The following is a 26,329-nucleotide window of genomic DNA, read 5'->3' on the forward strand; positions in this document are numbered from 1 at the left end:
ATTCTGTAGCTCCTAACTCCACCCCTCCCACCCCAGCTCAACTTTCAGTGTCCCCTCTGTCCTTGGACAGAGGCCTCGCTCTGGTGCTCTGGTCAGCCTGCTGGGGCTTGCTGGGACAAACTGGCCTTTTCAGGTTCCTGTCATGTGGACCTGCTAATTAGCAAGGAAGGGCCTCATTAACTCATTTAAGGGTTACATTCACACGGGGCCACCGCTCCTGCTTCCCTGAAAGGCGGCGGCTCCCCTAGTGGTGGAGCATCGGATGCTCTACCTTGTACATCACCTGTACCCCCTGTGCTTCTACAATGAGGTAGCAGCAGCGGAGGTCTGTTCCGGGGTACTGGGTTACTCTGGGTCAAGACAGCAATCTCTCCAAGTTACTGCCCCACCCCTCTTAAGCCCCTGGAATCCGATTAGACTTGTGGCCAGTGTTCTTGAGGTCATCTGGGGGCTCCAGGCCGTGTCATTCCAGCCTTCTCCCACCCCTGCTAGTTTCCTTCCCTCCCCTGATTCAGGGAGGCATCCTGCAAAGTAGGAGTAATTATCCCCATTTTACAGATAGAGAAACCGAGACTGAGAAGTACCCACGGTTTGTAGGTATTACCTAGAGGAACTGGGATGTGAGCACAGATACAGTCCCCACATCCATTTGCTTCCCTCTAGGCCTCACCAACTTTCAAGATTCACCCTGAAAAAAAAAAAAAAAATGGACACTGGGGGAAGAGACTCTGGACCCTACATTTTCCCCTTGCTGTGCTTGACATGATCAAAAGAACTGGATTCTAGATTCAGACTGTCCAGGCTCAAGTCCCAGCCCCTCTGTTCACCGGTCATGGGACCTTGGCAGGGGACATAAGCTCTTTGAGCCTCAGTTTCCTCATTGTAAATTGGGTACCTCCCCACGGGGTGTGAGGGCTTAGAGCAGAGCTGGGGCTGGGGTGTGGCTCAGGGGTAGAGCACTTGCCTGGCATGTGTGAGGCCCTGGGTTCCATCCCCAGTGCTGCAAAAAGGAAGCAGTGAAGAAAAGTGTGTGTGTGTGTATGTGTGTGTGTGTGTGTGTGTGTGTTACTGGGAGTTGAACCCAGGGCCTTCTATCACCAAGATCCATTCCCAAACCTTTTAATTTTATTTTGAGACAGAGTTTCCATAAGTCGCCCAGGCTGGCCCCAGACTTGCAGTCCTCCTGCCTCAGTCTCCCCAGTCGCTGGAATTACAGGCGTGCGCCATCACGCCTGACAAGAGTCTGTCTTATAATACATGTTTAATAGGTGTCAAACGTTTAAGTATTTAATTAAGTTAATTTTCTCTCTAGTTTGGAGAACTAGATAATTGTCCCAGGATCTTCTAACCTCAATCTCCATAAGCTCTGTGGGCAGTTTCGGGCTGGGGAAGCAAGGCCATTTTTATCAGGCTTTCGACCCTGAACGCTGAGAAAACAGATGCAGAAGACACCATTTGGCTCCTCTTCTTGGGAAGAAGGGAGTAAAAAGGCTGAGAGTGAGTCGGCAGCTTGTCCCAGCCCTCAGTGTTCCCGGGGCACCCCCACACTTAAACACACAAGCACCCCACCCAGGCAGAGAGCACACTGCTGTTGGGGAGTAGCAGGGAGCCCTGCGTGTGAGGGACAGCTCGTGTAGGAGCCTCACACTGCAGATCGGGGGCCCTGTAAACCCAGGCGCCACCATGGCTGTGTGACTTTGGTCCCACTCCTCCTGCTCTGGGTCTCAGTCTCCCCATCTGCCAAGAGGGTGGTTGGAACCAGCACTAAACTGGGACTAGGACTCAGAATGATCCCTGATGAGAAAGCAAAGGGCCACTTGCTTCCTGATGGCACCCAGCCATGGGTACAGGTATTCTCCATAATCTGCATGTGTCGTGATCGGCTTCAGACTCAAAAGCCCAAACTCTTGGTGGAGGGAGGGGAAGGGTGCAGAGAAAGAGTGAGCACTGCGGACAACAAGATGATAAGCAGCCCTTCCACGTGTTGAGCAAAAATTACCCATTAGGCATCATGCTAACACTTTCCACACTTTTTCTCATTTAGGCCCACACCAGCCCACCCAGTAGGACCATTGTTCACATTTACAAAGATGAGGAAACGACTCAGAGAGACCTAGCAATCCTACCAGGGGCCCACAGTTAAGTGAGGGAGCAGGGACTGAAGCCCAATTTCACCTGGGCTCTAAACCTGCAGTCTTGACCCCACAGTGCCCTGCCTCCTCTCCCAGATGAGGAGCTGTCCACTGCCTAGGTGCTTCCGACTGCGAGCAGAGCCTCAGCCACAGCCCGACCGCCTCCTCAAGTCAAGGGCAAGGTCGGGTTCTGAGACAGGGGGGCAGGAGCAGAGCTGCATGTCTCTTGGCACGGAGAAATAAATAAACCCATTTGAAATGGGTTTTTGGAATTTGGTGGTATTTATGGCAACTCAAATCCTGAGGGAGTGTAAAGAAAAGCAGAGTCCCTCTTTCATTCCCTATCAATATGTGAGGGAGAAATTTTAGGGAGAAAATCTATAGAAGTCCTGCACATAATCCTGTCAAGAAGGGGGTTTAATCTGTGGGGAGGACTCTTTCAATGCTCAGGTTTGGGTAAACAGAGGCAGACCTGAACTTACTCTTGCTCTGTTGCTGCATTACAGGTAGGTAGATCTGTCAGACATTGAGACTTCGGCTTGTAGCTTGTGGTCCATCTGGGACTCAGGCTCTGCTCACAGGGTTTCCTGGCTGCTGTGGTTACCCAGGACTCTCCTGAAGGGCTTCCCTCTCTCTGGAAGTTTCTGAGTCTGAGAGCAGCTCCTTCTCCTTTCCTTTTGACTCCCTTTGGGTATTCTATGTCTGACTCAGGCATGTGGCAAGGGTGAACCTTCTGGAATCACTAAGAACTCAGTGGGAAAGGAACATAGGGAAACATGGTTCAGGGTAGTGATTCGCTGGGACAGGGCCTTCTTTCTATATGAGCATCTCATTCCAGCCTCTTCTCAGCCCTCCTTTCCCCCACCCCTCAGGCATCAGGACCTGCGAAGCCCTCCTTACTTCCTCAGCAGAGGAAGAGAGTGCTCCTCAGAAAGGCCTGTTCTACATCCCTGACGCCAACCCACCGGAGTTCGCTTACTTCCACGGGGAAGTCCCCAGGGCTGGACTCTCGTATTTCTGTTCAGTGTTGGTCCTTGACTTTGAAGCTGGGAAAGCTCCAGCCTGATCTTGAATATGTGGAGGACCAGCTTACAGTGACGGCCACACACGCCTCACCGAGTGGCAGCCTTGACCTGGCAGGAACTGAGCCAGACAGAAGGGGCCCAGAGAGGCCCTTCCCATCCTGGTCACACCTCCTTTTCTGCTCTTTTCCTTTCTTTCTTTTTTCTAGGCTTAAAACAATGCAAGCTCATTGTTGTTTATTATTTTACCATCATGTAGGCCAGAAGTCTGACACAGGGCTGAAATTAAGGTGTTGGGAAGACTCAGCTCCTCTGTGGAGGCTCTCGAGAGGGTCTATTTTCTTGCCCTTTTTAGCTTCTAGAAGCTGCAGCCATTCCTTGGCCATCCCCATCCACCTTTAAAGTCAGCGATGGCCAATGGCCAGTGGAGTCCTCATGGCATCCCTGGACTCTGCTTCCATCCTTACATTTACACATTTACACGTTACACAACTCTGAGGGCTGGGAAAGCAAATCGATTTTCCAGAAGTGCCAGCAGCAGGGGGAGAGGATGCCACCAGCCTGCCTCCGCCGCAGCCACGCCCCTTCTGTGTGATTTACAGAGAACAATTGTATTCTACGGAAGGAATCCCCTGCTCAAAACAACCAGACCAAGCAAAGCAACAGTGCTGGGAGCCAGGGCTGAGTCATGGAATCTGTGAGGTAGCTAGGACGCCCGCCTGGCCCGCCTGGGGGTCAGATGGCCGCGGTTCGGAGCTGGCTCTCTCCTGACCCGGGTGTGGCTTTGTGCAAACTGCTTATTGGCCAGAGCCAAGACTTCCAGACCCCCCACCCCAAACACCCTGCCCTTTGCACCACATCCCATCCAAGTCCTATAAATGATGGGGTCGATTCCTCCCTTTGCAGGTATGTGGTGGTTCAGAGGTCAGGCCTTTCAGGGAAGCCCTGGCTTTAACACTTCCGGTGGGGCTTTGTCTCAGTTTCCTTATCTTTAAAGCAACTTGCATGGGGCTGTTTTGAGAAACCATGAGTGAACAATGTGTAGGATGCTTGAACAGTGCCAAGTGCTCAGTAAACTTTACCTTGTGTTATTTCTATCAGAGTTTTCACTTTGCAGGGGGAGGGAAGGTTGCTCAGATGAAACATCTCTAAAACTCCTAGGTGCATGATCATAGTGACCATTGATATGATAATAATTACAGAAAGGAACTTCCTAGACCCCAACACTGGTGAGAGAGAGAGTCTCCTCAGGAGAGAGACTTTCACATGGGCCCTCCCGAGTCCTGTGAAGGGCATGTCAATCAGATCCAGGGACTGGCATCCACAAGGCACTGTCTGGGGCACGGCCTAGGAGATCCAGGCACCAGCACACAGACCCTTGGAAGCCGGGGGCTCAGGCGGGCTTTGTGGTGGCTGCTGGGTGTGTGCAGTTATCTCTAGTCCTTGTTTCTGATTGGGACAAAGCTGCACCCTCACGGCTCCCTCCCAGTGCCCTTCCAGTCCCGCCCTGCGGCCTCAGGCATGGAGCCTGGCAGCCCTGACTGGGGAACAGTGTTTGCCCAGAGGGCCTGGGGCAGGACAGCACTGGGAACTGGGGCACACAGAACTGGTCACTGGGTACCCTTTTGAGAGGCAGACAGTCTTGGATATACTGGCCAACTTCTGCCTTGGCAGGGCAGCACACAGAGGGCTCTGCCACCAGCTGTTGCAGGGCCACGCGCCGCCCTGTCACACCTGAAGCCTAGACACTCATGGAGGACAGTGGCTATAGGGGTAGGAATTGGGGATGGACGCATTCTGATCCCAGCAGCTCTCTGACCAGCCCAGCCTCTTTTGAATAAGTTATTTGGCTCTCTTGCAATTTCCTCCTGAAGTCATGTGCAAGGGGAAAAAAATCTCAGTTCGTTCAGTGTTCCAAGTATCAGGATTCTGGTTAACGGGTATTTGAACTTTCTTCTCTTTCCTCTCTGAGTACAGAGGAGGAGAAAGTCCCTCAGACCCTGTTAAGTGGATAAAAGTCTTCCTTCCTTGTGACCCACATAGAAAGAGGCCCTCAGTGATCCTTGCCTTGAGGAGGTGACAGTGTGCATCTGGGAGGGGATTCAAAGTCCTTATCAATGAGTGACAAGGGTCATAAGGGAGCTTGGTTGAGAAAGAGGGCATGGCCCCCCACATCTACCCAGCTGCACACACGCCCTGAGCGCAGGCCCAGGAACTGCAGGAAGGGGTGGGTCCTCTGTAACTCTTCCTGCTGGGGAGGGGACAGGATGGCTGAACATTTCACACTTACTGCTCACAAAGGACAGTCCTAAGAGGCTGGCACTAGTGTCGCTCCTATTGCACAGATGGGAAAACTGGGAGGCCCAGAGAGGCTGAGTGAAATGGCCAGTCAGCGACACAGCTGGGATTTATTACTAGGTCACGACTTCAGCCGTGCTGTTTCTGCTCGGCCCTCAAGGGTGCATCAAAGAAAGCCCTGCACACACCTTTGGTGGCTTGGGCTAGGGAGCTCTTGAACTAGAGGGGTCCAGGAGATGAGGTGTTTGCCCTAGGGGGCAGCAGGTGGCCTTGTGTGCTCTGCTTGTCCAGATTAGAAATTCAAACACTCCAGAGAAAAACTGCCTTGTTTCCTCCCCGTCTCAGAGATAAGCTTTGGTTGTCACCTTGGTCGAGCTCTCTGGGCCCCAGGAGGGACAATTTTCTGTGGCGAAGAAGCCTGGAGACTCACGTCAGTGTGTGGGGGTGGGGTGGTGGATAAGGAGAGATGGCTACTGATCGCTGAGGAGACTCCAGGAAACAGCCCTGAGTCCCCCCCACAAGGCCGCCTCAGTGGCCCCGTGAGCACCCAGAGCATGCCTGGGACCTTACTGTAGTAGAGGGGCTTAGCTGAGGCTAAAGGGGGCCACCGCAGCCTGGCTTCCTCCCTGGGACCTGCAGGGGGCGTTGAACTCAGCCCGGTGCCCCCTCTGGTCCCCAGCTCACCGTCTGCCCCCACCCTCCTCTAGATGGGATCTATTATGGAGACAATCGGTTCCACACAGTGAGCGAGTCGGGGACAGCCACATTGAAAGCTCGGCCAAGAGTCCGGCCCCTGCTGACCTTCCTCCCACTGGTGAGTACAGCTCTGCTCTGGGGTCTGAGGGTCTGCTCTGGGCAGGACACATTGTGTGACACAGAGGAAGTGACCTCACCTATGCTGGCCCGAGGGGACATCAGCCTCACCCTCAGTCATTCTCTTCCTTCCTGATGCCAATCTTGGTGGCTGCTGGGAGGAGGTATGGTTGGGGCTCTTGGGATTGGGGTGTCGGCTCCTGCAGGTCATGGGGAACTTGTGCACAGAGGTGGCCTAGAGGTGGGTACCCCAAGTTAAGCAGGGCTCATTTCCCCCATCAGTGGTGGCTCTCTGCCTCGTGCCAGGCCTGCTCTAGGCACTGGGATCCAGAGATGTCTGCACTGGCATTGCTGCTCTCGAGCAGATTGTGCCCACTGCAGGGGATGAATGACACCAACTGTTAAAACCGAGCCAGGCACAGGGCAGCCCATCCAGCCATGGGGGTGGTCAGGGAGGGCTTCCTGGAAGAGGTGATACCCAAACTGTCTCATAGGACAAACAGCAGTGAGAAAGGCATTTAAGACAGATTTGTCTGTGGGTCTGAAACTACAGGAAACTAAAAAACTCTTTCAGAGCCTATGATTGGGTTTTCATTCTTTGGTGAGGGAAAAAGACCCAGAGCGAATACTTAATGACTGGTTCTATTTTCCATAAAGAAAGTTCTTGAGTTTTCTGAAACATTCTAGACAAGTGTACTGTTCAATAGAAATACAATGCAAGAATCATATAGAATTTTAAATTTTCTAGTAACTCAATTGAAAGAGAAAGCAGTAGGTAAAGGGCCGGGTGTAGCTCAGTGACAGAGCACTTACCTAGCACGTGCTAGGCCCTGGGTTCAAACAGCAGCACCACCCACATGAGAAAAGTCAAACTACTTTCAATAATATATTTTACTTAATCCAGTCTATCTGAAAGAATGTCATTTCAATATTTAACCAATGTAAAAATGTTAATGAGATATTTTCCTTGCTTTTGTTCATATTAAGCGTTCAAAACCTAGAGTAAGACATGTAGCGCACCCCACTTCTGACGAGTGACACTTCAAGCCCTCTATGGCCACTTGTGGCCTGTGGCTGCTCTACTGGACAGCCCAGAACTGGAGTCTAAGCAGCCAGCCTACCAAGCGTGGGTTCACTCAGATCTCTCAGATCTGGGTCTTGGTTGGGACAACACTGTCACCTGGGTCATGGGGTCCTTATACCTCCTTGAGGGTTTGTACCACCTAGACTGACAAGGTGCCTACTATGGCCTGAGCTCCTGGGGGCCTGTTAGATGTAATAGGATGCCACCTCTTTTTTTTTTTTTAATATTTTTTTAGTTGTCAATGGACCTTTATTTTACTTATTTATTTATATGTGGTGCTGAGAATCGAACCCAGTGCTTCGCACATGCTAGGCAAGTGCTCTACCCCTGAGCCACAACCCCAGCCCAACGATGCCACCTCTTGGTCCTAGGTATCCACATGCCCTGCCCGGCCCTGCCTGGCACAACCACCTCCCATCACCAATTTTTTTTCTGGTTTGCCCATCTTTACCAGACAGACCCCAAGATCCTAGTGAGACAGACCAAATCTAACACTCACCTCCCTGCATCCCCAAGGCCTCCGTGTGGAGGACGCAGCACAGACTTCTGCATATACAGCTTCAAATCATACATTTCCTGCTTATAAAGCCATTCCTGGCTATTATAGATGAATATAGAAAGTACACCAATGTAAAGAACTTATAAAGTGAGGGCTGGGCACGGTGGCACACACCTGTAATCCCAGTGCCTCTGGAGGCTGAGGCAGGATCACAAGTTCAAAGCCAGCCTCAGCAACTTAGTGAAACCCTGTCTCTAAATTTAAAAAGGGGGGTGAGGGCTGGGGATGTTGCTTAGTGGTTAAGTGTTGAATCCCTGGGACCAAGAAAACAAAAAAAAAGGTATAAAGTAAGCCCCCACCTTTGTCTCCAAGCATGAAACTGCAGTAGGGGGTCACTACCCATAAACACAGATGGAACAATGTGATGGATCCTGTTTCTGGAGGTGAATTCCATTCTCCCCTGTCCTACCCTCAACACACACACTCAGGATCATAGTGGTGTGGTCCTAGAGCTGACACGCCTGTACCTGTGCCGACTGTTAAAATAGTAAAGTACTCTGCAGGGGAAATGGCCATTGCCCCTTGGCTGGCTCCTCCTGTCCCGACCTTGCTCCATCTGGATCACTCTAAGAACCTGCAACTAAAGGGTTAATGAGGTCCCCTCTGAGTTTGTTGTGATTGGCTAGTCTCTAGCATTTTCCCGCCCACAACTTTGGTCCCTCCAGCCTTTCTGTCCTGGCCTGGTTTGGATCTGGTCGGGTGGCTCTAGGCAGGCCCTGCAGAGGACTTGGAGTGCCACTGGCTGGGCATGGTCATCTGAAGCCTGGCGTTCGGTGCCTTCCCGGGAAATGCTTCCTGGGAGCAGCCCAGGAGAGGGGGCTTCTCCCCAACAAATGCACCCGTCCGTGGTGAGGGCAAGAGAAGGAAGACATGGTGAAGCCACAGCGGAAGCCCCACTGGGGCCACATGAGCCTCCCTTTACAGAGCAGGAACTGAACCCAGGAAAGGGACGCGTGCTGCATTCCTCCAGTGCTGGCTGAACAAGGGATGGCAGGTGGAGCTGTTTGCCCGGGTCCCATCCAGTGGCTCAGCCATGTGATCGTGGCTAGCTCCTGCTGAGCACTGAATGTGCCAGGCACCGTTCCAAGTATCATGCATGTGACGCGAGCCACCTATGAGGAAGCTGCCGTTATGAACCCCCATTTTACCAGTGGAGAAATTGAAGAATGGAGAGAAGTGGCTTGCTTCTGGTCAGGCCACTCTCAAGTGCAGAGCCAGGGCTGGAACCCCTGCAGCCAGCCTCCAGGGCCCAAGGGCTGTTCAGGCCACCCTCCTCGCTCCTCCGCCCGCTGCCTAGAAGCTTTGTCCTTCCTCGCAGACCAGCCGAGAACCATTCCCACCTCCCCTGTCTGCCTCTCTGAGTCCCCACCCAACAGCCAGGGCTGCCAGCCCTGGGTCCCTTGCCTCTTTTGGATCATAGGCCCTTTGAGGCCAGGCTGCATACACATGGTTTTGCTTATGATTTCAGCAGAGGACTCAAGCCCACCCACAATGTGCCTTTAGATTAGGGACCCTTGGTCCATGGCCTTTATGGCAGGGACAGTTCACCATCATTCACCATCTAACACTGGGTGGGGGATCAGCAGCGTGATCCTCTCCTGTCTGGCCCTCGGGTTCCTACACAGGCCCAGTCCCAGGCTTTCTTCCAGCAGGGGCAGGAGACCAGGAGAATGGGGAGACATGGGAGCTCAGCACTGCATGTGGCTGGGCTCTCCCACACACACGTGCACACACGCACACCCTGTCCCCCAGCCCCGAGTCAGGCTGGGTGGGGAGCTGGGCCAGTGCCTGAGCCCTGCCTGACACTGGCCTAGCTGGCTGGGCTCCATGCCTCTCTCCTCCCCTCCCACGCTCACAGGGCGCCTCCCAGTGAGGCTACCCTGGGGCAGGAGAGGTGGGAGACAGCACCCAAAAGGCCAGGCGACAGCCCAGCAAGGGCCTTGGAGCTCTGCCTGGGCCTAGGCCTTTTTGTGAACCTTCCCTCCCCAACAGTACCCTCCACGAACCTGCCAGGGCAGGGGGGACAAGATGAGGCCCTGGAGCGATGACAAGTACCTCTGCCCTCTGCCCTGGAGCTCCCTCACTCTGTTTGAGCTGGAGGTGGCCAGGACCCAAATGCTGCACCTAGTGGAGCCAATTATGAGAAGGACCTCGGATCCCTCAGTGACTGGAACAGGACCTGGGTGACCCTTGGGTAGCTAAGGGCCAGGTCCTTCTTCTTTCCGTGCCTGTGACTCCGCATCCGTCAGTTGGGGTTACACCGAATGGTCCCCAAGGGCCTCCCCCTCTGTGACTTTCTGTGTTGAAATGGCTCTCTGGTGGAAGAGGAGGAGGCATGGTTAGCTTCCTGGAGACCCATCTGCCCCCACATGGATGACTTCTTGAGCTCGGCTGCTTCCTTGAAGAGGTGACTTTCTAGCCACCAGGGCCACCCCACCTTCCTGCTTGGGGAGATTTGAGAAGCTGAATTAGAACCACTACACTTCAAGCCGACTGCAATGGCACATGCCTGTAACCCTAGCAACTCCGGAGGCTGAGGCAGGAGGATTGCCAGCCTCAGCAACTTAGTGAGACCCCATTTCAAAATATAAAATAAAAAAGACTGGGGATGTAGCTTAATAGTAAAGTGCCCTGGTTTCAATCCCTGATATCAAAACAAAACAAAACGCCAGCAGACTTCAGCGCTGGGGAGGATCCCAGAAATTAGCAAGGTGAGAACACTGAGGCCTGCCCAGGCCCCACAGCTCAAGAAAGGCAGAGACAGGAGCCCGGCCTTCCCCCGGGGCCAGCCCTGTCCACCACAGGCCTGGCTGAGGAAGGAACAATCCTTTTTCTCCGTTTCTAAGGGGAAACCAGAGCCAGGGCCCCGCCTGCCAGCTGAGCCGTGAACGGCAGCTGATGGGAAGGCTGTGCTTGCCTCCCCTGTTGGAGTCCCCCATCTCCGGCATGATGCACGGAGGAATTAAAATCGAAATGCCCATGTGGCAAATTAGGGAAAACTGGCTAGACAGGTCCCCAGGGTGCCTGGGGTGGTGAGAACTCCCTGGATCACCCCACCCTCTGAGTCAGACGGGCCCAGCTCTGCCAGAGGAGGTATCCCTGGGCTGGGGCAGAGCCCCGCCTGTTCTGGACCCCTCCCTCTATTCCTCTGTGGCCTGGGAGCTCAAGGAAACAGCTGTTCATCCCTCCGCCAGCTGCAGAGCTCAGCTCTAAACTCAAGGCCCAGGCTCTTTTTGGTGTGGGATCTGAGCTCCCTAAGCCGAGCCCGGCAAGGCAGCCCCCTGCTGGCTCCTGACTAGCGTCATGTGGGTGACATTGGGCGGAAGGGTTGGGAGGTGAGGGCTGTAGGAAGCCTGCGCCCCTTTTTCTACCAGCACTCATGGTGAGGGCCTCAGCCAGAACCTCCAGAGGCGGTCCAGGGGAAGACGGCTTTGTGGCAGGGATTCTACTCTGGCCCTAGGAGGGGCCTGAGTCCTGACAAGCATGGGAGAAGAGGTGGGGAAGCTCTTTTATAAAAATGCTTAGTGGTGCTCAAATTCAGAGCAGCTGCTCTGTGGGGAACGACAGCTGTGTTGTAAAATCTGAGGTTGGCCTTCTAGATCCTCCAGCCTGCCCCCTGGCCAGCATGCCCATCGCCCCCCAAAGCCGCAGCAACGAGCTGGGCTTCACCAGCTGAGTACCTCGGGTGCCTGGAGGGGTCTCCTCTTGCTCTCACTCTGGGTGCCTCTGAGGGGCCCCATTCCCCGAGCCTACTGCAGGGCCACCAACCATGCCTGGCTCTCACTCTGGCCCAGGGTCCTCTCCATCACCCCCCAACGGAGCTGCACACGCCATCCTAAGGGGCCAGGCTGAAGAAGGTGTCTGGTGAGGCAGTCTGCATTCCTTGATGTGTGGTTAGGACTCAGGGCTGGCAAGTACCCAAGGTCAGCCATGCGTTGCATGCTGGCCAGGCCCCTGGAGACCCACCCTTGGGGCTTGGCTGGGCTCTGAGGAATCTCAGGCATGAGGATGTGTGTGTCCCAGGGCACGAGGAGGCCACCAGAAGGGTGAGCAGCAGGCCTCATCCCTCAACTGCAGAGGGAAGACTGGACTCCTCCTCCACTAGTGTTTCCTCTTCCTCCTCCTTCCCTCCCTTCCTCCCTGTTTCTCTTCAATCCTAAAATGTTAGTAATCAAGAGGGCAGTAGAGGATTCCTAATGACTTGTTGCTGAGCATGGGGAAATACCCTTCTCCATCCAACCAGACACACATGCCCCAGGGGTTGTGCCCGGAGCAGAGAACCGGAGAGCTCAGGTCACTGCTAACCCCTGAGCTCCCATCAGAGCCCTGGGATGAGAGCCCAGGGGACGTAACCTTCCTCTAGCACCACTCTGCCGGACCTCTGGATCTGCTGTCACAGCAAATCCAAGGCAGATGGTCACATCCCCATTTTACAGATGAGAAAACTGAGCCTCAGAAGGCAAGAGAGGGGCACACTTAGTAAGCACTGACTATGTCAGACACTGTCTTAGATTGTTTTGAGACAATGGAGTTAAGATTGCAAATCTGGTCTGCCTGATTTCAAAATTGATGTTCTCTCCAGTTGGTCACAATAATTTTTAAAGAATTATAATTGTACTGGGTGTTTTTGTGTGTGGGAGGGTATTTTTTGTTGTTGTTATTGTTGTTGTTTTTTTAGACATTCTCAATAAGTTGTCCAGGTTGGTCTCAAACTTGTAATTCTCCTGCCTCAGCCTCCTGAGAGCTGGGATAACTAGCTGGGCCCAGTTTAGGGTGGTTAAAAAAACAAACAAACAAAAATTTAAAAAAGAATGAAATCATCGTTATAAACTGAGAAAGAGCTGGGTGCAGTGGTGCACGCCTGAAATTCCAATGACTCGGGAGGCCGAGGCAGGAGGATCACAAGTTTGAGGTCAGCCTAAGCAATTTAGCCAGACCCTGTCTCAAAATTTTAAAAAAAGGGCTGGTGATTTGGCTCAGTGATAAATCACCCTTGGATTCAATCCCCAATACTGCAAAAAATAAAAAATAAAATAAAATAAATAAAAACAAGAAATAGAGATGATACAAGGAAGAGAAAAATGCAAATATTCTTGGAATGGTGCTTTTCCCTGTGGGCGCCTCCTCCGACTATTTCCTTCCATGAGCATTTTATTTTATTTTATTTTATTTATTTATTTATTTATTTATTTTTGCAGTACTGGGGATCGAACTCAGGGCCTTTCGAGGCAAGCACTCTACCAGCTGAGCTATCTCCCCAGCCCCCAGGAGCATTTTAATATCCTGAGCTGCGTCTTCCACTGTGCTGGGTCACTGGCTTGTGCACCCCTGTGAACTCAGTGAGGTGGCCAATGGTCTTAGCTGCTGGGTGTTGTCTGGGTGTGGGGACAAGGAAGTGCTGAGGCCCAGTTTCATGACGTCCCCAACCAGCAGGGCCAGGGCTGGACTCTGCTCCAGGCATTGAGCAAGGTTGCTGCAGCAGCAGGGAGTGGCCATGGCGTGGCCAGATGCCCAGGCTGGCCCAGGAAGGGAGGCTCCCGCAGGCTGGTCCGCCGGGTGCACTCGGAAGCTCATTTGCGTGTTCTTTGCTCCAGTGCCCACATGTTGGTTGACGCTGTCTTGATGTGGGCTGCCACAAAGGGCCACGCGTTCAAGGTGCATGCCAACCCCAGCAGACAGCACTATAAGCATCCGGGTCTCTCATTTTCCCAGGGCAAGAGTACTGAGGGTGGGACAGTGACAAGGGTGGGGCGTGACCAGCTCCTCCGCTGACTGCAGCAGAGTCCCATGCGTGAGGCCTGCAGAGACCCCCAGCCCAGCCCTCCACCAGGCCCGCAGCTGCTGGGAAAGCACCTTCAAGGGCTCCCTCCCAGCTCTCCCCTATCTTGCTTCCCCTTTGGCCTCTCTGGAGTTAGATGACTACCCAGAGGCAATGGCAGACACCTGTCCCAACACCCTGTCATCGAGGGGTAGCCCCAAGCATTCAGGTCACCGCCCACACAGTACGGGTGAGCACGTCACGAACAGGACATTTTATGAGCCTGGACTCACAGAACACCACAGTTGAAGTAACCCTTGCAGTGTGTTTACAGAAGAAGCAGAAAACTGAGGCCCAAAGGGAGATGTGACTTGGCTTTCAGTTCATTGGTGGACAAGCTGGCACCAGAAGACGTTTTCTGTCTCTGGCCTGTATTCTTTCTACCACTCATTCGCTCGCCCAGGAATTTATTCATTCCACAAACATTTGTTGAATTGTCCAGTCCGTGCCAAGCACATTCAAAGACTCAGCTGTCACCTGACCCTCAAGTAGGTTGTGCCGGACAGCAGACCACAGTCATGTACAGTATTTGCTCATTATACTACTGTAGTGACAAAGAGAGTCCTGTCACTTGCTGTGTGACCTTGGTCAATGTACTTAGCCTCTCTGTGCTTTCAGTTTTCTCATCTATAAAATAAAAACAGTAACCCTTCGTAGGGTTATTATGAAGACTAACTGGGTTACTACATGTGAGGTACTTGGAACTGTGCCTTGTATTTAGTAGGAATCTCACATCAGTTGAAATAGTAATGCATATAGAGCCTTATGAACTCAAAGAGAAGAGAAATTAATTTGGGCTAGTGTTGCCAAGGACATCGTAGAAGAGGGACATTTAATCTGGTGTTTGAAAGATAACTAAGCTAGGCACAGTGGGGCACACCTGTAATCCCATCGACTCCAGAGGCTGAGGCAGAAGGATCACAAATTCAAGACCGGCCTCAGCAACTTAGCAAGGCCCTAGGCAACTCAGTGAGACCCAGTCTAAAAAAAAAAATAAAAAGGGCTGGGGGTGTGGCTCAGTGGTAAAGCGCCTCTGGGTTCAATCCTCAGTACTAAGGGAGGAAGGATGGATAGCTAGGAGTTTGCCAGGTAAAGAAGAGCAGTCTAGACAGTAAGAGCAAGAGATGTGGGAATAAACCCCAGGGACCGTAGAGTTGTCAGAGGGCGGGAGGCAGGTGTAGCTGGGTCGTCTGGGGGTTTTAAGCTCCTCACCCACCCCGGAACCTCTAAAATCTCACTACCCAATCCCCTGAGGGGGTGCTCTCTGTGCCCCACAGAGGATCACTGCTGCAAGAAACCTGCAGTTCGTGTGTCTGACTGTGTAAGAGATAGTGAGAACCAAGAATGGGCTGGGGTCGAGAGGTGGCCAGAGGGAGGACCGGCAGAACTGGGGACAAGCTGAGTTTGCAGGTGATGATCAGGTACCTGGATAGACAGTAACCTAGGACTAGCTGTGGGACCTTGGGCATGTCAACCTCTCTGCCTCAGTTTCCTCTTCTGTGAAATGGAGGTAGTAAAAAGAGCTCCTCTCTCATTGGGTTGTGAAAAGGAAACGAGTAAAGAGAGAGAAGGGGAAAGAGGACTTGGAACAGGGTAAGGGGTAGACAAGTAGCAGCTACTATCATTGCTTCAGATTGGGGGCGGGGCCGGAGACAGGAGGGGGACAAGGCAAGTTGCTGATGTCTAGTGAATGCATAGATTCTAAGTCTCCCCAGCGCTTACCCAAAAAAAAAAAAAAAAAAAAAAAAAAATATATATATATATATATATATATATATATATATACCCAGTAGGAATAGAAATGATAACTAGCTATCTGTGTATCTATGGGTATATATAGTTTCTTCCTGAACCATGGAAGAGTACGTTGAGACCTGTGTCCCTTTTTTCTTGAGTACTTGGGTGTGCATTACCTAGGAACAGAGACGTTCTCTGCAACCTTTGGGAACTTGGTGTTGATACAATACACTTTATGTCTTCAATTATTCCCAATTGTCCCTCTAATGCCCTTCATGGCACAGTCCTCCCTCAATTCACCAGAGTCCAATCCAGACTCATACCTAGCATGCAAATGTAGCCTGCAAGCCCTCTTCTTTCTTTTTTTTTCCCTGTGATACCGGGCAGTGAACCCTTGGGTACTCTACCACTGAGCTACATCCCCAGCCCCTTTCATTTTGAGACAGGGTTTCGCTAAGTTGCCCAGATTGGCCTCAACCTTGAACCCTCCTGCCTCTGCCTCCAGTCACTGGGATCACAGGCATGTACCACCATGCCTGGCCCAAGTTCTGTTCTTAATGAGGCTTCTCCTCATTTTCAGCTCAAGGCCGGGGGTAGGAAATTCAGCACCCACGGGGATCAATGCTGTACATTACATGCTGAAATATGTCACACTTCAGACCAGTACACTCAATGCCAGCTGCCTGGGTCCCCATGACAGTGAGGGAGAGATTTACCTTCCTGATTCGTTTTTCTGGGACCAAGATTCAGAAGCATTTGCTTTGGCCCTCCCGGAACACAGGCCAATGGGAGCAGCTGCTCAGTGAACCACAGGACCCATGTGGTGTGAGAGGAAAGAACAGGGCAGGGCAGGGGCTTGGGGTGTGCTGGCACCTTGAAGGTATGAAGCTGACTTTGGGACTTTCCCAGGAGTCAGATGGCTAAGACTGTGGTGAGGCAGTAGGTGTGGCCTGGGGCCCCTTGTGTCTGAGGTGGGACCAGATCTGGATGGGCCAGAACTCTGCCTGACTTGCTCTGACAAGCCTCTCAGGAGAGGCTGCCCCCAAATTATCAAAGGATTATCAGTAATTCCAAGACGGCACTCGGTAACACAGGGTCTCATGGGTGATTCCATAATACCCACCTTGAATGCCCCTTGGATATTAAACTCAGAGGGTTAACACCATCAGGACGTCAGGGAGTATCAAGTGGGCTTATTATGTGCCCAGCTTTGGGGGATGTCATAAGACCGGATCTCATTGAGGAACTGGAGCACCATCTAGAGAGCAAAGAGGAGGTGCTTTCGTTGTGCAGCAGAGGTGGAACAACACATGGAGCCGTGGGCTCCGAGAGGGCAAACGTGAGCTCCCCTTTGGGGCTTGGTCAGTGTGGACGGGTGTAGACAGCAGACGGCTCCTTTGTAATCACGGCAGCAGCTAACCTCAGTGAGCTTTTGTGATCTGCCAGGAGCTAAGTGCTTTTCACAAATTGCATCATTACTCGTCACAACTACAGTGGGCACATTCCATCCTTTCCACCATTTCACAGATGGGGAAACTCAGACACAAAAAGCTTAAGTAACTGCAGTCCTATAGCCAGCAGCTGGGGAAGCTGAGATTCAAATCCAGACCAGCTGGCTCCAAGGCCAGCACTCTTCCCTGTACCATCACCGTGGAGAGACTCAGTTAGTCCTTGAAGGACAGAGATTTTACAGAGGCAGTGCTCCATGGACCTGGGTTTGATTATACTGGTTGCGTGACTTTAAGCAGCTTCCCAAATGTTTTTAAGGCTCCGTTTCCTCATTAGGTAATAAAGATAGCATCTTTTTCAAAGGTTAGAGAGAATGTGTTTAGAACATAGTGCAAGTACGTTTATTATTATTATTATTATTATTATTATTATTATTATTATAAATGGATGTGAGGGCTAGGAAAGATGGCACATACATGTAATTCCATAGGCCCAGGAGGTTGAAGTAGGAGGGTGACAAGTTTGAGGTCAGCCTCAGCAACTTAGCAAAACCCTGCCTCAAAATAAAAAATAAAAAGGGCTGGGGATGTGTCTTAGTGGTTAAGTGTCCCTGGGTTCAATCCCCAGTACCAAAATAAGAAAAGAAAGAAGAAGGAAGGAAGGAAGGAAAGAAGGTAGGAAGGAAGGAAAAGAAAAGAAATGGAAGTGGGGAGGCAGCCTGAGTAAGTACCCAGGATGAACGTGGACCTGGGTGTGCGGTTCTGGAGGGCGGCAGGGAGAAAGTCTGTCAGGCTACAAGGTGAGACGGGTGTAATGGGTGAAAAAGAAAAGCTGGCTGGGAAGCAGGAGGCTAGGTCGTTGAGAACCTTGAAAGCTACCATAAGATGCCCTCCAGCTCTTCAAAATGACAGGTGTGTGGACTTTGTTGACATATGGAAATGTGTGTTTGGAAAAAAAAACAATGCAAAATAGTCTGTACCTACTGACAGCTGTGGAGCCGTGGAAGCCTGCCACGGTCTGCTAGGCTGAGGGCAGAAGGGTGCCCGCAGTGCGGCAAGTGTCCCAGTGTGCTGCTTTCTTGTTTACTTTTCTGTAAATACCTAATGAAAACTAACAATAAACAAGAGGTCAGGCTGCGGTCGTTAGCTTTTAACCTGTGGATATCCACAGGGAATCACCGAAGGTTCTATTTTGCCTTGTCATTGAGATATAATTCATATACACCTGAGCCTCACTATTCACAGATTTTTTTTTATTTGCAAATTTGCCAGGTGGCTCAAATTTAATTGTAACCCCAGAATCGACACAAACATAGTTTCTGTGGGCCTTCTCAGACATGCACAGAGCAGTGAAAATTTTGAGTGGCCCAATGTACACATTCCCAGCTGAGCTCAAACAAAAGGACACTTGCCTTCTTGTTTCAGTTGTCATTATGTAAACAGGTGTCCTTTTCTATTTAGTGCCTATGTTTTTTCATATTTCTATGCTTTTTTGTGTGTGTGACTTAATAGTTTAAAATGGCTCCCAAGTAGTGCAGAAGCACTATTTTCCAAGTGCAAGAAGGCTGTGTGTGCCTTACAGAGGCACAAATCAACATTATAGGGGGATATATATATATATATTGGGGGGTACCAGGGATTGAACCCAGAGGCACTTAACCACTGAACCACACCCCCAGCCCTGTTTTTGTATTTTTTTTAGAGATGGTCTCACTGAGGTGCTGAGGGCCTTGCTAAGTTGCTGAGGCTGGCTTAGAACTCACAATCCTCCTGCCTCAGCCTCCAAAGCTGCTGGGATTACTGGCATGAACCACTGCACTGGGCTCAACAGTATATATTAAATCAACAATATATATTAAATGTTTTTAATCAGAAGTTCAGCTGACAAAAAGTTGATCAGTTGACAAAAAGTTGTAACTAGAGGTTCACAGAAACCTAACCTCAGGAACAGCGAATCCATATTCAGTACTGTGTTGGCTGCAACTGTATGGAGTGTAACTATCACCACTAACAAGAATCGCAGAGCACAGTGGTGCGGGCCTGTAATCCCAGCAACTTGGGAGGCTGAGGCAGGAGGATCTCAAAATAAAAAATAAAAGGACTGAGGGTGTGGTTCTGTAGTAAAGTATCCCTGGGTTCAACCCCCAGTACCCACCCCCCCACACAAAAAAAAGAGAGAAAGAAAAGAATTGACTACCACTAGATTTACCTTTTAAAATTTTAATGTATTTCCAAGGTTGTACAACCACAACCACATTGTCACTGCAGATTTTCGAGTAGTAAAATGGACTTGCAGAGTGACTTGAGAATTACCTGTCCGTCTTTCCCTGTCTCCTGACTTCCCTGGTTCCTTTCAGAACGCCCAGGAGAGCCATGGGCTGGCTGTGCCCACCCCTTCTGTCCCAGAAGACTTTGCAGACAAAGAAGTGACTGGTAAGAAGACTCTGGGTTCGGGTTTTTACATCTTTCTTCCTTCTTGGACCCTGAGTCCCAAAGCCAAGCATCTGATCCATTTCCCCAGCTGGTGACAAAGCTAGAGTCCTCAGGTCTTTTGGCCACTGGTTGTGGTGGTCATGGGACTGGGAACTGAGGGGAGCCAGGGTTAGCCAAGGCCACCCTAAGAAGGAGGGGGAAAGGGACAGTGATGGAACTGAGCTGAAGAAGGAATCAGGTGGTGGGAAACGATAGGGTCAGGCGAACCTGGCTTTGAATCCCAGCCCCCCGCCCCCCCCACATTACCTTTACCCCTTGGGCAAGACCGCCCCTTGGACCTCTGTAGCTCCCAAAGAACAAGGGCAGCTGTGCCAGTTCTGGAGGAGTAAGTGAAGTGTTGGATGGGATGTAAGTCACACCTCTGCTCAAAACCCGCCAGTGATTTCCCGTGTCACTCAGAGGACTGCTGGGGTCTGACTCATCACCTGTTCTCTTTCCCCTCCCACACTGCCCCTGCCCCCTTAAAAACCCCAGGCATATTACCTCCTGGGGGGCTTTGCACTGCAGTGTCCTTAGCATGGAGAGCTCCGCCGGACTCCCCAGGGCTCTCCCTGGCTCCCTCCCTGAGCTCCAAGGTCCTCTGCTCTTGGAGGCCTTGCCCGACCATTTTAAATCACACCCCTAGCCTCTCCCTGTTTCTTTGCCATAGCATTCAACATCTAATGTGGTCGTAATTTACGAATGTATTATGTTTGGTGCCTGTTCCATTGTCCCCTTAAAGTAGGAGGATGGTGGGTATTTTGTGTTTTTATTTTGTTTTGTTTACTGCTCTATCTCACTCTTAACTCAGTCAGACACCTGGGTGCTTCATGAATTTAAGTTTCTCCCTCCTTGCTCTTTTTATTGTTTGAAGTCAGAAAACTGGAAGGAGTCTCCAGAGCTGTACCTTCCCCAGGTTTGCCAGGCTCGGTTAGGCACTGAGAGAAGCAAAGGACAGTTGCCCCTAAGAGGGAGGCAGACTCTGAGAACAGAGGCGAATCGATTTAGCCTAGGTTGTCCAGGCGCCCCCCTGTTCCGTCCAGCAATCCAGAATCCGCTCCAGTTCTCTGTGGGGTGGAAGGCAGAGTTCTTGGTAGACTCAGGGTCTTTAGAAGCAGGAGTTAGTTAATCATGCAAATTTCTCCCTCCCACTGGTCTTTCACAGAGCCTCCTCCCCTGACCCATGGTTTCCTATCTCTGTCCCCTGTGCCGTTTTAGGCTGAAAACTTAAGCAAAGATGGAAGCGTGGTTGCCATTTAGGAAGTGCCGCCTAGGGCACCATGGTAAGCTCTTTACACAGGCTTTCAGGAATTTACTTAGAAGAAGTGCCAAAAGGGGCTTGGGCCTGGTAGGGGCCTCTGGGATCCACTCCCAGGACAGCTCAGGAAATGAGGCTTTGCTGCTCCCTCGCTTGATATTCAGGAGGAAAGGGCTGAAGAGGGCCAGTGCTTGTCTCTGACCCCCAGCTCTGTGCTAGGTAAAGAGACTGGCAAGGCCAGTCCTGGTCCCTTCCTCATCTCTGCCTCTCCCTTCTTTCAGGTATCAGCTCACTAGTCAACGGCAACCTCCGACTGTACAGCTCTGTGGGTGACCTGAGGCCTGAGCACTATGGCCTGGATCCACTCATCCCCCCACCTCCCCCAGGCCCGGCCCCAGGACCACCCCAGGACATTTCACAGCCTCCAATGGAGGCCCCACCACTGCCTCCACCTTTCGCAGCTCCCCTACCACCTCCCCTGCTGCCGGAATCCCCACCCCCACCCCCACCCAGCACGGCCCCACCTCCACCTCCAATACTGGACACCCTATCCCCGCCAGCCGCTCTTTCTCCCCCATCCACTCCCACCCCTCCTGACTTCATTCCCCCTGCCCCGCCCTTGGCCTTTCTAGCCCCTCCACCACCCTCTTTGCCAGCTCCAGCACCCCCAGCTCCAGTGTCTCCTCATGCAATGGGGACTCGTCTCTTTGCCCCTGGGGGTGTCACCAAGTGGAAATCAGAGGTAGCACTGAATGGCAGGCAGTCAGAGGACCCCAGAACCAGTCCCCCCAGGAGCCCTGCTGAGCTAAAGGGGAGCTCCCTGGGACCTAACCCAGAGCCCCACCTCACCTTCCCCCGTTCATTCAAGGTGCCTCCCCCAACCCCAGTCAGGACCTCATCTATCCCAGTTCAGGAAGCACAAGGGGCTCCCCCAGAGGAAGAGGGGGCTACCAAGAAAGCCCCCAGCCGCTTTCCACTGCCTCCTAGCTTCCACATTCGCCCTGCATCCCAGGTCTACCCAGACAGAGTCCCCAAGCCAGACCACCCTGGGGAGCTCAGGGCAGAGGCACCAGCACAGGACAGCTCAAGGCTCAGCCAGCCCACAACAAAGGAGCAAGCAGGAACTCCACCCCCAGCCCCTCCCCTGCCCCCTCCTGCACCCCCACTCCCTCCCCCTGCACCTCCCCTTCCTCCAGCTGCTTCTTTGCCTTCTGCTGAGCTGGCAGCCCCTCCACCTGCCAGGTTTACCAAAAGCCCTAAATCCAGCTCGCCTGCTCTCAAACCCAAGCCCAGACCTCCCAGCCCGCAGGACCCCTCCTCTTCAGAACCTGTGGACTGGCGGGATCCCAGCCAGATGGAAAAGCTGCGAAGTGAACTGGCAGCCTACCTCTGTGGCTCCAGGAGGGAGGACCGATCCGTGAGTCACAGGTCAGGCCCCATGGTGGCCTCTCAGGATAAAGAGAGCAAGAAGGTCCTCAGTCAGCTAGACGAAGCAGCCCCCACAAGCCTGCCAGAGAAGATCCCCCCAGGTGTTTCTGAGAAGAGTCCCTGCAACAGCAGCGTGCCCCTGCCCCCAGTGGACTACGTCCCCCAAGATGCACCAACCCCCAGTGTTCGGCAAATCCGGAATGAGCTGGAGGCTCGGCTGTCCTCATCAGCAGACAAGGAGGCCAAACCCAGCATCGGGTCTCTACCACCTAAACCTCGGCTAGAAGGGGGAAGAATCTTTGAAAATGGAACTGATAATGGCAAATTCTCCAAGCCTGTACCCAAGAATCCGCCAGCTCTGTCCACTGCACCTCATCCAACCACACCACTCCAATCCAAGGACACACCTTCACCGGCCATACCACCCAAGGCCACACCACCCAAGGCCACACCTGGGCCGGCCACACCACCCAAGGCCACACCTGGACTGACCACACTTGAGCTAGCCACACCACCCAAGGCCATACCTGGGCGGGTCATACCACCCAAGGCCATACCTGGGCTGAACACACCTGAGGCAGCCATGCCACCCAAGGCCACATCTGAGCCGGCCACACCACCTAAGGCCACACCTGGGCCGGCCACACCACCCAAGGCCACACCTGGACTGACCACACTTGAGCCAGCCACACCACCCAAGGCCACACCTGGGCGGGCCATATCATCCACAGTCACAACTCTGCCCATTACGTCATCCCAACTGATGGCAGAAAAGGACCTCATCCCTGTAGGGCAGCAGGAGAAAACAGAATCTCAAGAAAGTACAGTATCCTCCCAGCCAGGAGCCAAAGAACCCACATCAGAAGTCAATAGCCTGCCCACACCAGATGCTCTCTCTTCTCCAGCTCTCCTATCAAAGATGTCCCCTAGCCCAGAAGATGTGCCATTTCTCTACAAGCCCCACGGTAGCCAAAACAGCCCCAGCAGAGAGGTTGCTGTGGTGATGCCTACGCTGGCCAGAGGAGAGGCTGCAGAGTCAGCTGGGCCTGTGGACGAAAAGGAGCCCCAGGGCCTGCCAGTCAAACCCCCTGCCCCAGCCCACCCTGCTGACCAACTCCTCAGACACCCAGTGACCGGGGAGGTGGTGGAACAGGGCTCCCCCATGGCCCTGCTCTTGGCAGCTAGGCAGAGAGCACAGAAGGGGAGGCCTGGAGGAGCAGCCCTGGGGCGGTCCTCCCTACCAGGGAGTCTCCGCGGCCACAGGAGCCATCCTGAGGCTAGCTCCGACAGCATTTTCTACAGCGATAGCCGACCCAACTCCTTCACTGTGGTTCCCAAATTACCCAAGGAGGCTGAGAAGGACTCCCAGCTGACCTCGACCGCGCGGCCCACGGTATCCAGTCAGTGGAGGCCTCAGCGGGGAAGAGACCCAGAGGTCACAGAGCCAATCCATCGTCCCCTGTGGACAAAGGCAGAGCCCCCAGTCGCTGTGGCCTGGGAAAGATCAGCTCCCTCCAACCTCTCCCTTAACCGCCTGCTGCCCAAGTCCTCCTCCTCTCCATCCTCTCCTTCCTACAAGAGGGAGGAGGAGGAGGAGGAGAAGGAATTCAGCTTTGAGGTCATCCCACCGCCGCCAGAGTTCAGCAATGACCCTGAGCCCCCCACCCCTGCCCCGGCCCTCCAGTATGCGGGCCGCCGGGCGACCCCGGCCCGGAACAACTTTAAAGACTTGGGGCAGCCCCTGGACGCGGCCCCTGCGGCCGCGCCGGCTCGCGGCTTCTCGCGCTTTCCCAGTGCGCTCTACTCCGGCGCCGGGGGCCTGGAGCGCTTCTCCGGCGGAGGCCGTTCGCTCATCAAGAAGCGCCTGTACGTCGGGGAGCCCCACCGCAACCCCGGGCTGCCCCGTGGGGCCACCGGCCGCAGCCTAAGCTCCCCCAACTGCTTCGGACCGCAGCCCGGAGGACCCTTCGGGGCGCAGGGAGGCCCCGAGATGCGGCGCGTCAATTCCGCGGGCCGCGCGCCCCCCGGCGGCCTGCACGCGCGCAGGCTGTCCCTGGAGGGCGCCGCCCGGGGCGCGGGGGAGGCCAAGTACAAAGCGCCGGGTGGCGGCGGCAGTGGCGGCGGCACGGACTACGGCTTCGTCCCTGCCACCGGCAGGTGAGCTGGAGATGGGCTAATGGAGGGAGCCCGGGGCGGGAAGCCAGGTGAAGTCCATGGAGGCACTGCCCTCGAACCAGAGTTGCTGACCGGGCCACGGCAGGTCAGCCCTGGCTTGCTAAAAGAGAAGAGAGGCTTCCTAACCTGGAGGGGGCGCTGCGGGCCTTTCCTTACCTGCCTCCTTTTTGCCCTTGTTCTCTCTCCATGGGCTTCCTTCTCCCCACCACTCCCAGGGCTACAGGTTAAATGTCTCATGGGAGACACTGGGTGGTCCTTGGCTGGAGGGATTTCCCAATAACACAGAGATGAATCTAGACCCAGGCTAGGAGTGACGGGCTTGGAGTGGAGGGGTATTAGGCATGTTCTCTGGCCAGAAGGACCCAGAGGGAAGGGAGAGCCCTGTGTCTGGTGGACTGGGGGTCCCTCCCTGAGGTTAAACCCTACGCTGAGCCATCTCTCTCTTGCCCTAGGGGAGATGGGCAGGGTGTTGGTCAGCCAGCTGCAGATACAAACCTCACTGCTCTCTTGCTCTCCCTAGGTCTTCTCACAACACCCCCCATTATGGAAGCCCCATCAATACCTTCACCGTGAGGCCTGGGACCCGTCATCCCATCTCCTATGCCTACTCAGGAGCCCACCGGAAAGCCACATCCTGAGTCCCGGGGTTCTTTCAGCTCTACTTCAAGGGGTTGGATCTGGGCACTTGTTTCTGTGGGAGGTGGGAGGGTCGCAGCAGGTGTTAGCCTGACTCAGACATGGAGGAGTCTTTGCTCCCTGAGGACCCACGGACAAATGAGTGAGAAGTGTGGCCTAGGGAATACTGAGTGGGCTTCTGTTTTCCCAGATCACCAGAGCTGCTACGGACTGTTTGGCATGGGGGGTGGGAGGGGCAGAGGAAGGAGAGGAGGAACCATTCAGGGCCTGGGCCCTGAATTTCCGTTAGCTGGTATTATCTGCTTTAGCAAGATTTATTTAAAGCAGTTTTACAAGCATGGCCTACAGAACAGGTTCTAGAAGCAAGGGTTGGGAACTTATTCTCAGTTGAAACCATGGGATCCTCACAAAGGGCTAAAGTCCATCCCTGTCTGGGTGGGTGTAGGTCACAATAGGTAGATATCTTTAGCCTCCACTTGTTGCCACCAAGAGGTGATACCTGGGGTTCCTAGCTGCACTGAGGCAAACCAATACTATGCATGCATAATATATGGAGAAGGTACTGGAATAGAAGCCCTTTGCATTGACCAAATCCAGACAGTTAGATTTCTCCTTGGCTCTGGCCCTTAGCTACAGGGAGACCTACAGAGAAGAGATTTGGCAGCTGACAGGATCAAGGCTTATTTTTTTTTTAAACTCAGACCCGTGTAGCCCTGATTTGGGGGATTGGGCCCAGGAGCTATAAAGTCCAGGGCTTGACACCAGAGGTCCTACTTGGCCCTGTCTCATATGGGATTTGAAGGGGGCATTCTTTCTAACCCCAATACTATAAATCACCAATATTACTGAGGCCTTAAAGTGTGTAGCTAAGACGCCTCAGAGAGTAGGACACAGCAGAGATGAGAACAGAGGCCCGAGAAAAGCACTGATGGGGAAATGTGTTTTAGAAAATTAAGAGTGGTAGGATTGGGCCAGTCCAGAGCGGGTGAAACTATCAGTAGGGTAATAATTTGTCCTTTGCCTGGGCAGTCCAGGTTTATGCCTGTTTCCCAGTGAATTAGACCCCCTTGTATTTAAAAAAAAAAAAAGAAAGAAAGAAAAGAAAAAAATTCCTGTCTTCAGGTCAAGGTCAGCTGGATACTCAGGACCAGGCCAAGGCTGCCTGCCTCAGTAGGAAGGAGGGCAGGTGAGTGGCCCACCTTAGAGGAGCAGGCCATTAGGGGGCAGCCAGAAAGCAGCTCCCTTTGAGAACAAGATGTTGGGCCTTTTTGATCCCTGGTTACCAGCTGAGGTACTGGTTTGCAGGGACAGCAGTGAATCACTTCAAGGAAATAAAGTCCAGGGATAGATGGGCACCCAGGTGGCTAATGCCAGTCACTGATGGGGCAAGGTCTGGTTACCTGTGTTCAGGCAGCAAACCCCATCCCAGTACCAGCACTGGCTCTATAA

At 53.0% G+C, this 26,329-nt stretch overlaps 1 protein-coding gene across 2 annotated transcripts in view; it reads left to right on the top strand.

Moving 5' to 3' along the window:
• Positions 1-26,028, top strand: part of C7H6orf132 (chromosome 7 C6orf132 homolog) — a 31,366-nt gene extending 5,338 nt beyond the window's left edge. Inside the window, exons 2-5 of one of the 2 annotated variants that reach the window (XM_047557446.1) lie at positions 6,160-6,266; positions 19,269-19,344; positions 20,923-24,226; positions 24,765-26,028. In XM_047557446.1, coding sequence (XP_047413402.1) covers positions 6,160-6,266; positions 19,269-19,344; positions 20,923-24,226; positions 24,765-24,882 — 3,605 coding nt within the window. In that variant the 3' untranslated portion in view covers positions 24,883-26,028. The remainder of the gene's footprint in view (positions 1-6,159; positions 6,267-19,268; positions 19,345-20,922; positions 24,227-24,764) is intronic. The other variant, XM_047557447.1, reaches the window with a different exon arrangement.
• The last annotated feature ends 301 nt before the right edge of the window (positions 26,029-26,329 follow it).

This window comes from Sciurus carolinensis, chromosome 7, assembly GCF_902686445.1.
Source record: "Sciurus carolinensis chromosome 7, mSciCar1.2, whole genome shotgun sequence".
In the NCBI taxonomy this organism is placed as follows: domain Eukaryota; kingdom Metazoa; phylum Chordata; class Mammalia; order Rodentia; family Sciuridae; genus Sciurus; species Sciurus carolinensis.